The sequence below is a fragment of the Coccomyxa subellipsoidea genome (assembly GCF_000258705.1).
Source record: "Coccomyxa subellipsoidea C-169, whole genome shotgun sequence".
NCBI lineage: Eukaryota > Viridiplantae > Chlorophyta > Trebouxiophyceae > Coccomyxaceae > Coccomyxa > Coccomyxa subellipsoidea.
Window position 1 is genome coordinate 1,417,236 of NW_005178035.1, and position 15,394 is coordinate 1,432,629.

Sequence of the window (15,394 nt, forward strand, 5' to 3'; positions counted from 1 at the left end):
ATATGAAATTGGACTGTCTTATGTGTGCGGGATATTTGATAATGCGGCAAGCCTGCACCTAAAACACATATTGAGCAAGCAGGCCATGAAATCCGCGCTATGAGAAATGCTTTTCTAAGCCGAGCCGCTAGAAGCAGAGGGAATGGGTTTGAATATATACCAGGGGGAGTAACTCTAGAAGAACTTCTAGAGTTACTCCCCCTGTATATACTGAATCCGTGAATGCATCACTTCCGAGGAATTTCTCTGTAAATACCATAAATTTCCTCAGCACCACTCGTTAATCGATGATATCAGTGGGCCGTCTACACGCGGCATCAATGCATCTTCTCATCCTTGTTAAGTTCCAAATAATTTCTTGTTTCTCAACTGTAATTTAGCAAAGCTTCCCCTCGAGTGCAAAAGCAGTCATCCGTCCACGCTGCATCACTTATGTGACATCATCCCGGCACATGAACAGGTCCAACCACAAGATGACTCAATTATTGTGCATCCAGGGACTAAGCAAGTCCCATGGATTCCCAGTGACATGGACAATCTACTCCTTGGATGTGTAGCCCCAGTACTGCAGCATGGGCACCACCACAGAGATGCCCAGCAGCACGAGCACAATGGTGCTTGTGATGTTGCGAGTCTTGTCCACCTCTGCCTTTGTCTTGTACGTGCGCTTCCTCGTGCCATCTGCGCGCTGCGGAGCCCCTGGGTCCGTCTTGCCTGCACCACACAGGACGCTCATCATCAGCCCCTGTCACCTGTGCTTTTGATGGGGATCTGATGGCAGCGCAGGCTTCCTGATCTGGTCTGTCTGGTCTGCAAGGTCCAGTGCATATTGGGGGGCTTGCTCAGCAGATCATCAAAGCAATACAAATACATCGTTGCTGCAGTGCAGAAGTGGGCCATGCAGCGAAAATTGCAGTTGATAGGGGCAACTGGACACCATCAAAGAGCAGACTAGGCCGGCTGGGATGATCTACCCCGACACACCCCATGCCAATCAGGCAGCCACAAGCTTCAGCACAGGCATTGGGGCTGCACCCAGTGCAGTCTCAGCTGTAAGTATGGGGCCTAGGTTGGGAGTGCGCACCTGTGAGTTTGGCCTCCACTCGCCTGACGATGCTGCTGACTGCCTCGTTGAACTTCTCCTCCTCTGTAAGGATGGGGATGCTCTCGGACACCACGCTGTCTATCAGGTCATCGCCCACTGCCTGCACCAAATCACCCAGTAGCACACTGAGCCTCGTTGCCACACCAGCGCATGGCAACCTCCCTTGCAGCAATTGCCTAGATATAGCACTCCTTTTATTGAGGCAATCCACCCAATCTACCAAAGATTGGCAGCAAACATCAGCCTTGCAAGTGAGTCAGGGCTTCACAGTAATCCCTGCCCTTCATTGAGAAAACAACTGGCACATAAAGAAAAGCCACCCCCGCTGATAAAGTTAAGGAGACAGAAAACGTTAGCATCAGAGATGGGTTGTAGCTTCAGTGCACCAAAGACCTACCCCAAGCCCAGACAGTAACGATGATAGATTTTTCCCTGACCAGCACAGTGATTTGCTTTTGAGGCATTCTGGGGAGCAGCTTATGCAGAAAGATCTGGGCATTTGATCTCAAGGTGATGTGGGGAGCCAGGCACCTTGTTGAAGGCGGGGCCGCCAGTGAGAGCGCCGTCCTTGCCGGTGGTGACCAGCACAAGGATTCCCTTGTTGCCGCCGACCTCCACAGTGGGGTACCACTTCTCAATCACCTTGTCCCCGAACGCGAAGGCATCGTTTTCGAATTCGAGCTTGCGCACAGTCACCGCCTCCAGCCTGTACCCTGTCTCTGTCTGCGCGCAGCCACACCACTTTGACGTCAGATGCCATGCATGCATGCATGCATGCAGGAAATTCCATCCTTAGGTGGCTGCTGATTGCCATGCATACATGCCTACTCTCAAGCCAATCTTGTGATACAGGATTGCCAGAAGTGCTTGGCACTGGGATTACTGAGGTTGCACTGGCGCTGGGTGTGTCTGATGAAAGTTGCTTCTCCAAAACCTGTTGATTTCCTCTGCTATGCGCTTGGCTTATTGGGGATCCGCCACTGGCTGACTTGCTGTGATCAGATCCTTAGCATGTGGAAAGATCTTTACAGTAGGTGGAGAAAAGCACTGGGAAGGCAGCTGAGGCACCTCCAATCGCGAGAGCTCATCATTGACGCTCTTCTTGGTGGTCTTGTTGAGCACGCCAGCATCGTCAATGACATAGTTCTTTGTGGGTGTGGCTTCGTTGAGGATGTCAAACTCGTTCGCTAGCGCCTCGCAGGGGCTCAGAAGCAGCGCTGCTGCAGCACCGACCTGCACAAGAGGTAGTGTTCTTTGATAGGATGCTTGCGTTGTCTTCAAGCTGAATCATCCAGCAGTACAGCAAGAGGAAGCCCAGCTCAATGACAGGGTCCTCGGCTGCTGCACGGATACTCCTGTGGGTTTCCCTGGCCTCTCAGTGTGCAAAGCATGCAGGAGTCATAGGGGCTCACCGCTGCAATTCGCCTGGCTGACTCCTCCACAAAGCTCACTTCCTGTGCACAGCCCAACAGGGTAACCATGATCTGATCTTCGAGTTTTCAAGTAAGTACTCTTTATGGATGCAGTTTGGAAACGTTCTGCGCTTGGAGAACACAGATCCCCACTCCATCACAGGCTTGCAGATGGGGAAAATTGACAGAAGACTCACATACCCCTTCAAGAAAAGGAGTCAAGGCAATTGTTTTGGAGGAGGAGGAGTGATCACCCTGGAAGCCTTGCACGAGACCTGCCTTCGGCACATGCGAGGTGCGTTCTGGCCAGTGTGCACCCGCTGAAAGGCTCCAGGACACCTCAGAGCCGAAGTCGACAGCCCCACAGAAGCTGTCTGCATCGCCATGATGTCCCTCGATATATTCGAACCTCCAGATGAACGTGAAGATGAAAGATTGCAGTGTTGCTCCATTGGGATGACCACGTCCCGGGCTCCATCCAAATTTATTATCGTATCTCCCTTGTCGGTTCGTCCCAAAACCTGGGGCATGGTCATCTTGAGCCCACATTCTCCTCAATAAGACGAGCCAGACGCAACACATAGTCTTTGTTAAGGTCATCCAGGACTTTTGCATTTAAAACGGCACCCACTCGGTGGATCGAGGAAGTTTGCTGACCCATCGGCGAGCGTTGTCGGGCAGTACTAGGGCGTAACGGGTGCGATCGCTTCCCGATCTGCCAGCTAGCAGTCTTAAGATTTAGCCACTTGCTTTTGTATTGCATCCTAGGAGGTTTTGTGGCTGCTAGAGATTGCTAGTGCTGCTGACTGGGATGACATGCCTTGCCATTCTGGAACCGTCGTGTGCTGATGACTGTGCAATACATGGATTACGAGCTTTCTTGCTGGGGCCAATGTTGCCAGTCAAATAAACGATTGTGCTTCAAGGTGGCTCAAGTCGCATTTAAGGAAAGCTGGGCAACTGTGCAGGATCGGTGGCTAGGTGAGGTGACCCAAGACTTGTCAGCAGTACCTTCGGTGAGGAGGCAGCATGGAGTCATCTGAGGAACCAACTTTCGCCAGGGAGCCCACATGCAGACGGAGATACTCATCAGCACATCAGGCTGAAGGTGCGCTCACACCTAGTACTAGATAAGCTGCTGAGACATGAATGCTGCGTCCAAAAGGGAGTGTAGCTCTTCTTAGAAGCAGAAAAGCAATCCCCTATCAAAGGCCAAGAAGCTATGTAAGTCCTGGTCCTACCATTATGCGAGGCGTTGAGGCACACTGTCAAACATGTGGCCACCACAGCGTTTGTCATGTCTCCGCAATAAGATCAGGCATATGGCGAATTATCAGATGGGGCCCTGCAGCCCGTGCAGTCTCAGCGTCTTGGCATCTCCTGCCTGCATTCCTGCACCCTCCCGCCCCACATGCCCACTCTCCATGACGTATCTTCTCTTCTCTTTCAAAACCGTTCGAAAAGGCGCTTTCGTATTGAACGTTTGTACTTGAGTTTGGTCCTTGAGCTTTGACGAGATGTGAAGCAACAATAGGCTGCAGACTTTTGTAGGCCCCGCAGACGTGGCTGCAGACGCCCTGCGTGTATGCCCTATGGCCTCTGGCTTAGGGTCTGCTGACCTGTATTAACAATAATAGTTCGGATCTGCAGGCCTGCCAGTGCTGCCTGCGGACGTTCTGCGGAAGATATTGGAACTGGTGGGGGTGGAGTGGCGTGGCCGGCGAGTGCAGGCGGCAAAAGAGGAGGTGCGCGAGTGGACGCAGTACTGCCTTGTCTCCCGGGAGTGGCGCGCAGCCTTCCAGGACCTGCCCCTCTGCATCGAGTTTGACGAGGTGCGCGCTCTCAAGTCAAGCGATCCAGCTCGCCTCATTTCATTCGTTTTGTGGAGCAGGACTAGGAAGACTTCGGAATGGACCCTCAGGTGCCAGGTTGACTTTTGGCACTTTGAGGCAGAGGCAAAGCAAGCCCTGCCATTCTGCACCCAGTGCCGCACTTAAGGAGGACAGATGTCCATCACAGGGGTTTTGGAGTCAATAGGTTTGACGGGGATGAGTCCTAGGCGTCTGGAGCATACTTGTACAGTTCTGTCAGCCAGACTGAGTCAGTGGGGCTCATTCTGTGTGGTGCACTGGAGCCTCTGGTGCCAGCTTGATCTGCTACACTTAAGGGACCTAACGGGCCAACAAGGCTGAGAAGACATTGTTGGGCCCATGTGTACCCTCAACAATAAGCCCCAAAGATAATTGAAATCAGAGAGACGCATGTGCCGTGCAGGCGCCGTCCCGGCGGCAGGTGCAGTGGCTGCGGACGACTAATGCCCCCATACGCCGCGTCACCTTCCTGCCAGCCGCCATGCCCTGCCGCAGCACGGTCTCAGCGTTAGTCACCCGCGCATGTGACTCCATTCGCCTCGCTCCCCTGCACACCGACCACGCCGCGGGGGGCGTTCCTGCGCGCAGCATTGGCGCCGCTGCGTGAGCGGCCTGGGGTGGTTAGATGTATACTACCGGCAAGGGGAATGGAAGTAAATGTAACGAAGAAAGAGGGCGAGACATGCAAGGCAAAGCGTTGATTGCGCAGCGAGCCATGCATGTGCGGGGAAGGAGAGTCAACCTCTGTATTAATTTGTCTGGACTCTTCAGGGCTCAGATCGCCTATACAGTGTGGGCATCGCAGGCCTGTCACATGATCTCCAAACGCAGGATGCTTGAAGGAAGTCATGGCCCGATGGTTGGCGCCTTTGTGCTGGGTTTGAAACACACCCCTGCCCGCGGTGTAAAAAAAGGGGACTGGCGGGGTCAAGAAGCTTGTTGGGCTTTATAGTGATCAAAGGAGCGGCCAGATTGTGTTATAATCTGTAAGATTTTCAGAGTATTGAAGAGTGTATGTCACAACCTGCCTTGTGCTGAGGAGTGCTCCTGTATGAGAGGTCTGCAGGGGCTGATAAGTGTGTCTTAATACATAGGGTGATCTGCCTGGCGGACATGACTTGCTGCAGTCAGAGCGATTCCAGAAGGCATGCCTAATCACAAGGGCTGTTACCCTGGAAAATAAGATGTGAGGGATTGGGACTGTATCTTCCCTAGTTTTGCGCGATACAGTGTACGATGGCACCTAGAAGATGAATTGGATTGTCGGTGTTGGCTGTGGATGACCTGCTGGCGCAGATGTCTAGGACCTTCTAGAAGCAGAAAGCTTTATTGTCACCCCTGGCATTCTGTTTTTGACATCAGTAATTGGGCGCCTTTCAAGTGAAGAAATCGCTCCTCTAGTAGCGCTAGCTGTAGACATGTATTGAGGCAAGTGCTTGAGCATTTGGGATTGGTCTCGTGCTGTTCCATGAAAAGCACCTGTCATTTGTATTTGCAGCAGCTACAATAGGATTTTCTATCTAGAGGTTTCTGATATTGGCAGGAAGGTCTTGTAAGAAGAAACAAGCGAGTTACAGACACAGATTCTCAGTGCGCAATCCCTTCCAGCAGGCAACAATACGAAGAATCGAGGGCTCAAGCTGCAAGTGCAGTGCGTACCACTGCCATAGTGTACACAGATGATACAGGGCCATCAACAGAATGATGCATCGCCAATCTACAGTGTAGGTCCTACACTAACAGGCTGTCACCCTATCACCTGCGCAATCCTTCCAAGGATCTTGGTGCAGCTCCGTGAGTTTCCATGTTCTAGCGGAAGTATGTTGCGACAGCGCGCAACAGCTAGCCATTGAATTTGAATATGCCGCCTCCAAATAGTTTCTCTTGGCCTTGTATTCATCGAAAGTTCCTTCTGGGTGTTGCCCTGTTCAACTCCCATCCTTGCCCGCCGCCAGATATGTCTCATCCGATCTGAAAGCTCTATGAGTAGGCATACACTTTGTTTCTGCTTGAGAGGGGACAATTTCATAATCTCTACCACGAGCCAGAGCCCAAGAAATGGTACGAAAGGAAATGTGTCACACAGAGGCCGCTCCAAAACAGAGCACATTTGCCATGTGACAATGCACTGCAAATAGCAGCGGGAACTGCATGTGTGGGGTGCCCAAAACAGCCTTATATCCCTGTCTACCGAGCGCAGGCCCGGAGAGCATGAATTGCAACACTCTACTGCCCTGCCAGCTACTGTAGTGTACACAGCAAAGGCACGAATTAGAATGTACGGTACTCCAAGAGCATGTGTGCCGACCAACACACACGCCCATAATCTCCCCCCGAGAGCAGATCTTCATCTTGCAAAATCACCCCTGGCCACGCCAAACTATACTACCGGAGCAGACACAAGAGCTGGAGCTCAGCGCTGCACAAGAAGGAGAAGAGAGATGTGGAAATCCCCCATCCCCTCCCATACACAGCAACTGCGCCAGCTCGCCCCGGCAGCACCCAGCAAACCACATATCCTCCGCCATTGCCAAAAATAGAACCGAATCGGACAATAGCAAACCCAGCCTCCAGTGTCCTGCCTTGAATTCTCAAAGTGTAGATCACCCGTTGTGTTCATAGTGTCTTCTGTGCCACCATGCTGCAGGACTGGGTCGGGGCCTCCCCCTACAGGGGAGAGGACCCCAGCCCAGGGGGCCTGAGCATGGAGCTGCCTGTCGCAGGTAGACCTTTCAGCCCCCTGTCGGCAGACTCGCTGCACTTAATCTAATTCCTCGCATGCTGCCCCCACTACCGCATGCATGCTTCATCTGTCGCCTTCCGTCAGACCAATCTGCTTTATACTGATCATGCCACGGCCCTCCTCCCAACTGACATGCCGGCCCCAGCTTATCTCCATAGATACAGCTGCAACTCGGAAAGTCATCCAAAATACGGCAGAGCCTATGGCCCTGACAGCTCACTCAGCACTGCATTCATTGCCATGAGAGTCCCGAGGGTGCCAGAAGCATGATTTGGATAAAGGTTAAATGCGCCAGAAGGCAATCTCGCCGGACTGGTCGCCGGAGACGAGGGTCTCAGTGGAGCCGGCTGCCAGAGCGCGGACGCTGTAGTTGTGGCAGAATAGCGCGTTGGAGGGCGCCGGGTTGAGCGAGCCCAGCCGCCAGCGCCGCACAAGCTGCAGGGCAAGCGCACAAGCAGCTCCTTAGCAAGATAGAACTCATATGCCGGTAGGACAAGAATTTTCAAGAAGATCCTTGCTCTCGAGTCACCCCAGCTAAAGCAAATTCTAACATGCCCAACATCAGCAGCAGTCCTTTGGAGGAACCTGAGAAACTGAGAAGTTACTGTCAATTTAGCCCTCTCACCATGTACGCATGCCTGTGACAGTGCATGAGAGTTGCTGACACCCACGCGCGCATCGCATACATGGCAAGAGCGCGCTCTACTACACCGCGAATCCCAGCGCAGCGTCATTACAAGGAACGCCACAGCTGCAATCCTTGCGATTTAGCCCCCTCACCTTGTCGTCGCCGCCGGTGTAGAGGTTGCCGTCGGGCCCGATGGCGGCGCAGTTGACGCGGCCGCCCTCATGCGCGTTGGCGGCCTCCATGACCAGCTCCATGCTGTCGGCGTCCCACATCTTCACGCTGCCGTCATAGGAGACGCTGTAGAGGAAGCCGTTGTGCGCCAGCAGCGCCGTCACTCGCTCCCGGTGCGCCTTCTCGCGAGCGCGACCCTCCTCCAAATTGCCCTTCTTGTCGATCGCCCACGACCTGCGCGCATGCGTCCCTGTCAGCACTAGTTTGGGTTTTCCCTTCCGGTTTATAGCCCTTTCGGCCTAAAAAATTTCGAGCAATCCTTTCTTCGTTCCCTTGAGAATATCCACTTGGCGCGACAACTGGCCTCACTGCATTCCACACAAATGAGAAGATGCCACATCTGTGCAGAACATGTGAGATCCCCCGTCTACCAAAGATAGCAGATAGTCACGCTGGCTGCTACCAGCCACCAGGACTGCTGCTGCCGTGGACAGACAGAGGACCCACCATGTTCAATAAGAGCACTCGCTACATGAAAAGAATCCTATTAGCACACAACACCTGTGACTGAAAAGGCGCCTCGCGCAAGGAGGAGACAATGGCGCGCTCACCTGATGGAGCCGTCGGCGCCGCATGTGTACACGAAGCCCCGCCGTGTGGCGATGCCCAGGATGTCCCCCTTGACCAGCTTCACATCGCGCACATGCCTCGGCACCGCCCGCGTCAAGTCCCACTGCCGCATCACATTGCACCCCGCGCTGCACAGCACAATTCAACCGCTCAGCAACAGTCTACAATGCTTGCATCATTTCTTTCAATTCACCACTACAAAGAGCAGCACGTGAGAACATGAGCTCAACCATTTGCTACTAAAATTATTAGACTAATGTCACAATCAGGCAGCAAATCAACTGAGCTCAGTTGTCACGCGCTGCTACTCCAGAAAGAGAAGTTGAATAGTAGACCAATGTGCAAGGCATGGGAACAGGGAAGCACATGCCAAAGAGGGCGGTACCTGAAAAGCCATCGGCCCTCTGCTGCCAGTGCGCGAACCCAGCCAGTGTGCCCATTGAGGATCACCTTGTCCTGCATCTGACCGGACGGCGGCTCCCACACCGATATGCTCTTTGACGCATTGCCACAGAAGACCTGCAATCCCAGAACACCAACGATCATGACATATGGCACAGAACCGCAGCACAAGACAATTTGTAAGACGCAATGAATGCCCTTGAGATAGAGGCAAAAGTGCTAAACTGCCATTGATACTCGAGTGTCAGGTCATCGGGCAAAGGACATGGGCCCACACCTGCTGCCGCTCATTTGGGTTGAGCCCGCTGGGGTCAATGGCCAAGGAGAATATGGGTGCGCCAGATGGCGTCAGTGTCACAATCTCATGGGCGCCAGATGTGCTGGCTTCTGAGCTCTCATCCCCATCTGCTGAACCGTCCTGGGGAGCCAATGAGAAACTATATCAGTGGCATGTTCTAGGGGCCGAGGGGTGAGACACAGAGTGATCTGGGGCTGCAGCATGCAGGGTTAGAAGAGGGGGAGTCTGTGACTTGCCTGCAGCCGCCAGAGTGTCATGGTTTTGTCCAGGGAGCCTGTGATGATCTCCTTGCAGCCAGCTGCACAGCACAAGAGGACAGACCCTCAACCGCCCACCCACTGGGTTTAAATGTAGCCTTTGTGCACATCGTTCACATTCTAGTAGCAAAGAAATTATGCAGCTGTCACTGCCACAAGCACTCGCGCTCTAGGGTGCAGTTCCCAGAACCAGCTTGCTGACCTGTCCATCCTGAGGTGGCTAATCGCACACAAATGGTGTCAAATGTAGCATCTAAGGCTGGATAATACTGTCTTCAACACTCCCAGAACACCTAAAGGAATTGTTGTACAGAAGGGCAGGCAAAAGTGGCCCCCAAGGCGGTCAGACTGCTTCTGCAGTACAACAATTGCTGAAACCCGTCTTATCCCAAAAGGAAGATGCGGCCGTGCGAGCAGCCGAAAAACGTATCTTACCTGCATCTGAAGTTATGAGCGCCGCCGTCACCGCGGCCTGATGTCCCTTCAGCTTCGAGCACAGGATGGCGTCTCGCGTTGTGGGGCCAACCTTCCGCCCTTGACTGCCGCCCTCGCGCGTCTCCGGTGGATCGCAGGAGGGGTAATGCAAAACATTGAGCACCTGCAGGTTGGGCGTGCACAACAATGCGTCAGACAGCCGCCCGAGGTGCGGGCTCGGCCGCAGCAGTGCATTCGACTTGGGGCTAACAGCAGCGCTCCTTGTCCGGCTGTGCCCCCAGCGAGCCCGCTGACTGGATTGCATCAAGCCAGACAGGCGCATCCATTCACTTGGCGGCGATTGCCCCCATATCGCTGGAGCAGGAGGGGCTGTCAGACTCAAAAGATATCTTTGCAGCGATAAGGCCCTCACCTGGTGTGCCCTGACGCTTCTGGGGGTCAAGGGCAGCCTGACGGCGCGAGGCCTGGACAACCTGGTGTCTTTCAGGGATATCTGGCGATTCGGGCCAGCTGTGAGGCCCCCCATACGTGATAGGGCCGGCTCGATGAAATCCTTTGTGATTCCTTGTTAACCTTTGGGTGGCCCTTCCTATCTGCCTCAGATGGTATCGGCAATACAGCCTCCAACAGCACCCCCAGCACGCAAAATTCAAACGCTGGCCGGCAAAACAGCCGGGATGGTGAATTCTGCGCAAGACAGCAGCTCAGCCCTTCATTGTGCCAAACAAGCGACTGATGAAATATCACTCACCCTCTCGTCACCACCATGTGGCAAACGTATCACGTGCCCCAATTCGTCAAACATCGGATCTGGCAACCGATCCCCGCACTCTGAAGGCCCGGCCCATGCTTACTGGGCGTTCTTGAGAACAGTTGGCGTCATGAGGGGAAAGGACGTCTCCACAATGCTCAGGAGGGCGGGGAGCTCTTTGATAGGTGCGCAAAGTCGAGCCCTCCCGGGTTGTGTCGACCTATATTAGCATGTGAAAGGACCTGTTACATAGAAACTCATACGAAAGATGGACTTACTGGCTCTTACAGCTTAAATGCTGCCCTGGTGTCCCTTAAAGGGCGCCACACATGGGGTGTACCGTATACGTGTCAGCTCACGTTCTCCCTCTTTTCCCTTGTACTGGTTTACCATATTAGCACCTGTATGCTAAAAGGAATTTTGATTGTATTTCTGAGTGTTAATGCTGTGGCTTCATTGTGGGGCGAAACTTGTAGCCTCATCCTGGGTTTGCTTTCATCTTGTTCAGTGGACCGATCAGATCCTTTTTGCATGTCCAGGCAAGCGAGCGAGGTCATCTTTACCGATTGCAGAGGTCGCCGAGCCACAGCTGCCTCCCTTTGATCACACACCAGCCCCTTATGAGGGCCCGCCCAAGGAAGAAGTCTATGCACTTCGCAAGAAATTCCTCAGCCCAGGTACCCGTCACAGCCATCCTGAAGTGTGTCTCGAAATTCATGCTGCAGCTTGTCACCTGGTCTGCAGCGTTCAAGGGCTCAAGGTCACACTTGCCCATCCCGTATCACTGACCGCTGCTCGATCTGTTGCAGCTCTATTTCATCACTTCAAGGACCCCATTATGATCACTGAAGGAAAGATGCAGTACCTGTTCGACGAGAGGGGGAGGCGATACCTGGATGTGCGCACTTTGCACCACCATTAATTTTCTCCCAAGCATGTGCTTTGTTGTGTCAAGTTTGTCGTACTTTACCTGGCTGTCAGGGCCTTGCTTCTGCATGCACGCTCCTTATGGTATTTGTGTTCTTGCAGGCCTTTGCTGGCATAGTCACAGTGAGCGTGGGCCACTGCCACCCAAAGGTGGTGTCAGCAGTGCAGCAGCAGAGCGCGCTGCTGCAGCACACGACCACCATCTACCTGAACAATCAGATCACTGAGTATGCCAAGGAGCTCACAGACAGGCTACCTGGCAATCTCAAGGTGCTATGCTTCTCTTCTTGGTCCCTAGGATACCCTTCAAACTTGGTTGTCTAATTAAATTTCCAGCTTTCCCGCCTGCGCCTTCTCGAGGCAGCACAAACCAACACGGCATGCTTTATGGCTTTCAGACAATGCTTCTGCCATGTCGAGTTGTCAAGTTCTGCCCCGTGAACAGGCTGCGTCTCATTCTCATTTGAGAATCACCTGCCACATGTCAAGAAGTCTTCAACATATGAACACGTTGCACACGAAGAGCACTGCTGTACATTTCAGTGATGGCTGATCTAGCACCAATGTGAGGGTCTGGTCAAAAAGGACCATTGTGAGGGCAAAGAATTCCTGCAGACCATGAGCTACATTTAATGTATATCAGTTAGATGTTTAGGTATTTTGCGCAAAGGGGAGTATAATGTGCACAGTATGCTCCCCCAGAGCCTGTCTTGGCACTGTGCAGAGGTGTATCAGCAGGGACCAGATCAGAGGCCCACAGCTCCAAACCGATAGTGCGCAATTCCTGACAAGGGCTGTGCGCAGGTGGCGTACTTTGTGAACAGCGGCAGCGAGGCGAATGACATGGCGCTGATGATGGCGCGGCTATACAGCGGCAACTATGATGTTCTGGCGCTGCGCAACTGCTACCACGGCATGTCCGAGGGCACCATGGGCGTCACTGCCCATTCCACCTGGAAGTTCAACGTCCCACAGGTACTTGCCTCCGTTTCCCTGCAAAATGCCTGCTTTGGCGCAGGCTCTGTATTCTGGGGCCTGTGAAGAATTTCGGCCTGACTCTATTACAACTGATCCCAGTCTCATAGTGTGAGAGGTTTGAATTGGGGATGGACGACCTGCAGCAGACTACTACAATGATGAAGTGGCCGCATGAGAGAGGGGCATTTTCCCGTGGCCTTCAATATAATCCACCGTGAGGGGCCACTTTGACCTATGGGATCTGACATACCTCATGGAGTAGTCAGAGATCACAATGCATGCTTCATATGCAAGGCTTTTTGCGCTTGCATCATGCTGACAGGGCCTGCCTTCCATGCAGGGTTTTGGCATCCGCCACGTGCTGAACCCCAACCCCTACACGGGCAACTTTGGCAACGACGGCGCCAAGTATGCAGAGGATGTGAGGGACGTCATTTCAACATGCACGCCCGGCGGCGTGGCCGGCTTCATAGCCGAGACCATCCAGGGCGTGGGCGGATCTGTGCCCCTTGCAGACGGCTATCTACCAGCAGTGTATGACGTGCGCTCTGCTGCTCTCCAGCCATTGTGAGATGTTGCTTTCAGCCCTTGGCGGTCAACTGTATCATGAGGGCAGCAACCCTGGCAGACGGCTGCTCACCGGCTGTGTATGACATGCGCACTCTCGCACTTTTACCAAGAAGCTCTGGAGAAGTGCGGTGTGCCCTTTGCGCAAGACAGCCAGGATCAAAGAAATGGTTCTGCTGTCCAATGAAGAAGTATGACTGTCTAAAAGCGCATGCATGCATAAATGGCGCAGACTGATACAAAGGAGAGCTCTTTGCTGAGGTGGGGTGTTGGCGTCTGTGCAGATGGTGAGGGAAGCGGGCGGACTCTGCATCGCCGACGAGGTGCAGACTGGGTTTGGGCGGACGGGGACAAACTACTGGGGCTTCCAGAACCAGGCCGTCGTGCCTGACATTGTCACCATGGCAAAGGTGACTTCCCCTGCTCCAGCTTTCTGTCTTGCTTTCTTCTCTTGGCATCTTGTTGGATCTCGTGCCATAGGCTGCGGCCGACCATTGCTTCAAAGCAGGCTTGCCGCGCAGAATGCAAGTGTGCAGGTTCTTCTGAATGCAGCCTTGCAGCCCTCTACTCTGCACATGCTAAGACTACTGAGAGCTATGCTCTTCCTGAAGTGCAAGCATGCAACAGAGCATGCACTGGCAATGACTGTATTGAGGAATGATAAAATGAATATATTTTCTGGCATTTGGCTCGAAGACAACAGAATGTTCCTCTGGCACGCAGGGCATCGGGAATGGGCTGCCGCTGGCTGCGGTGGTGACGACGCCGGAGGTGGCACAGGTGTTGGCGCAGCGGCTGCACTTCAACACATACGGAGGGAACCCCGTCTGCTGCGCGGGAGGGCGCGCCGTCCTGCGCGTGGTCGACGAGGATGGCATCCAGGCCAATGCTGCCAAGGTGGGTGCTCTCTCACCCGCTACACCGCAACGCCAATTTTTCTTCTTCTTATTTGCAGGAGCAGGGCCAGATCCTGGTGTCAGTGGAATCCTGCAAGTACTGTAATATTGCAGAGCACACTGCCTGGGAAAGAGAAGAGCAGGCAGTCCGCTCTGAAGGCAACAATATTGTAGTATACTAGGGTCGACATGTCTGCATTGGCCGCTAAACTTTGTTCTGGTCCATTCGGATTTTCGTGCCCTTCAGAAATGCCTCTTATGTGGCAATGCTTTGCATGCTCAAAGGCGCTTATGTGGCCGCAGGTGGGGAATTTGCTGTTGGAGCGGCTGCATGCGTTGAAGGAGAAGCACGATGTGATCGGCGACGTGCGCGGCCAGGGACTGATGCTGGGCGTGGAGATGGTCAAGGACCGCGCCAGCAAGCAACCCGCCACCGCGGAGACTGCGCAGGTTCGCATCCCTGAATATCGTTAACCCTTTTTGTTTTTGCCTTTGTCTTTTTTGTGGCCTATGCGTGCAGCACTGAGCCCCTCATGCGCCTTGAACGCATGCTGGAGTGAGGAGCCTGCAATACTTGCGTGTGTGGCCTTCTGTCTTTCATCTGAGCAGGCAGCAGCTTCAGTGAGAGGGGTCATGGATCAATGGCGAGGGCGGACTTTAAGTTGACACTTGAATCTGCAGGTGATGGAGCGGCTGAGAGAGCTGGGAGTGCTGATCGGCAAGGGGGGTCTTCGTGGCAATGTCTTCCGCATCAAGCCGCCCATGTGCCTCACTACAGCGGATGCAGAGTTCTTGACAGAGGCCTTCGACCTGGCGCTGTCAGAGCTGTGAAGAGGGCGGGAGCACAGCTGGCGAGTATGCTGCATGCACAGCCAGAACACAGCCAGAACTAACTCATACAGTCCTGTTGCAGAAATTGTTACTGTTTTGGGTCCATGCTGTCAGCAACTGCGTCTTGTGACATCCCACAGGTTACATTGACTCAACGGAACACAGCGCGTGACTCCTGACAAATGAGAGACGCGGTCTTGTCGCAACGTGTGAGCCCGGTTATCAAAAGTGCGGAAATTTAAAAATTCTGATCGTGTGCACTGAAAGAACTGCTTTCGGCCACCTGCGTGAAGAGTGACAATAACAACTTGACTGGATCTCTGACCACCGTGCCTATATATAGTATTAGTGCCATCTGGTCATGATGATCAGTGATCATGCGTGCGCATGGACCAGCTGGACTGCAGTGTTTCTCTGAGTCAGGGGATCATTGCCACCCAAATATGACCAATCAGTGCACCCTCACCACAACGGTCACGGTGTGAGTCAGGC

The 15,394-nt window shown here is 53.5% G+C and overlaps 5 protein-coding genes across 5 annotated transcripts; 2 read left to right on the forward strand and 3 right to left on the reverse strand.

Annotated features, from left to right (window-relative positions):
* Positions 1–538: 538 nt before the first annotated feature.
* COCSUDRAFT_63581 (hypothetical protein) lies at positions 539–2,903 on the reverse strand (the record flags this gene model as incomplete). The annotated part of the gene is made up of 6 exons (XM_005647712.1): positions 539–714; positions 1,085–1,205; positions 1,637–1,828; positions 2,174–2,338; positions 2,518–2,559; positions 2,835–2,903. 6 exons carry the CDS (start codon positions 2,901–2,903, stop codon positions 539–541), a joined length of 765 nt encoding a protein of 254 aa, XP_005647769.1.
* A 643-nt stretch (positions 2,904–3,546) lies between these two features.
* COCSUDRAFT_42141 (hypothetical protein) lies at positions 3,547–4,995 on the forward strand (the record flags this gene model as incomplete). Its single annotated transcript, XM_005647713.1, has 3 exons — positions 3,547–3,625; positions 4,168–4,349; positions 4,792–4,995. 3 exons carry the CDS (start codon positions 3,547–3,549, stop codon positions 4,993–4,995), a joined length of 465 nt encoding a protein of 154 aa, XP_005647770.1.
* Positions 4,996–5,945: 950 nt separating this feature from the next.
* Positions 5,946–7,263, reverse strand: COCSUDRAFT_33288 (hypothetical protein). The gene has a single exon (XM_005647714.1). The coding sequence runs from the start codon at positions 6,914–6,916 to the stop codon at positions 6,749–6,751; it is 168 nt and encodes a 55-aa protein (XP_005647771.1). The 5' UTR covers positions 6,917–7,263; the 3' UTR covers positions 5,946–6,748.
* Positions 7,264–7,413: 150 nt separating this feature from the next.
* COCSUDRAFT_66230 (WD40 repeat-like protein) lies at positions 7,414–10,622 on the reverse strand (the record flags this gene model as incomplete). The annotated part of the gene is made up of 8 exons (XM_005647715.1): positions 10,365–10,622; positions 9,953–10,115; positions 9,497–9,558; positions 9,240–9,380; positions 8,946–9,079; positions 8,542–8,688; positions 7,912–8,164; positions 7,414–7,566 (listed from the first exon to the last, which is right to left on the reverse strand). Exons 1-8 carry the CDS (start codon positions 10,476–10,478, stop codon positions 7,414–7,416), a joined length of 1,167 nt encoding a protein of 388 aa, XP_005647772.1. The 5' UTR covers positions 10,479–10,622.
* A 171-nt stretch (positions 10,623–10,793) lies between these two features.
* On the forward strand, positions 10,794–14,902 carry COCSUDRAFT_29200 (alanine-glyoxylate transaminase; the record flags this gene model as incomplete). Its single annotated transcript, XM_005647716.1, has 10 exons — positions 10,794–10,888; positions 11,243–11,380; positions 11,513–11,601; positions 11,733–11,900; positions 12,435–12,605; positions 12,949–13,149; positions 13,460–13,585; positions 13,899–14,072; positions 14,375–14,521; positions 14,753–14,902. The coding sequence occupies exons 1-10, from the start codon at positions 10,834–10,836 to the stop codon at positions 14,900–14,902; spliced, it is 1,419 nt and encodes a 472-aa protein (XP_005647773.1). The 5' UTR covers positions 10,794–10,833.
* Between the last annotated feature and the right edge of the window lie 492 nt (positions 14,903–15,394).

Coding starts and splice junctions, on each gene's coding strand:
- COCSUDRAFT_33288 (XM_005647714.1), bottom strand. CDS start 6,916: ATGGCGGAGGATATGTGGTTTGCTGGGTGCTGCCGGGGCGAGCTGGCG.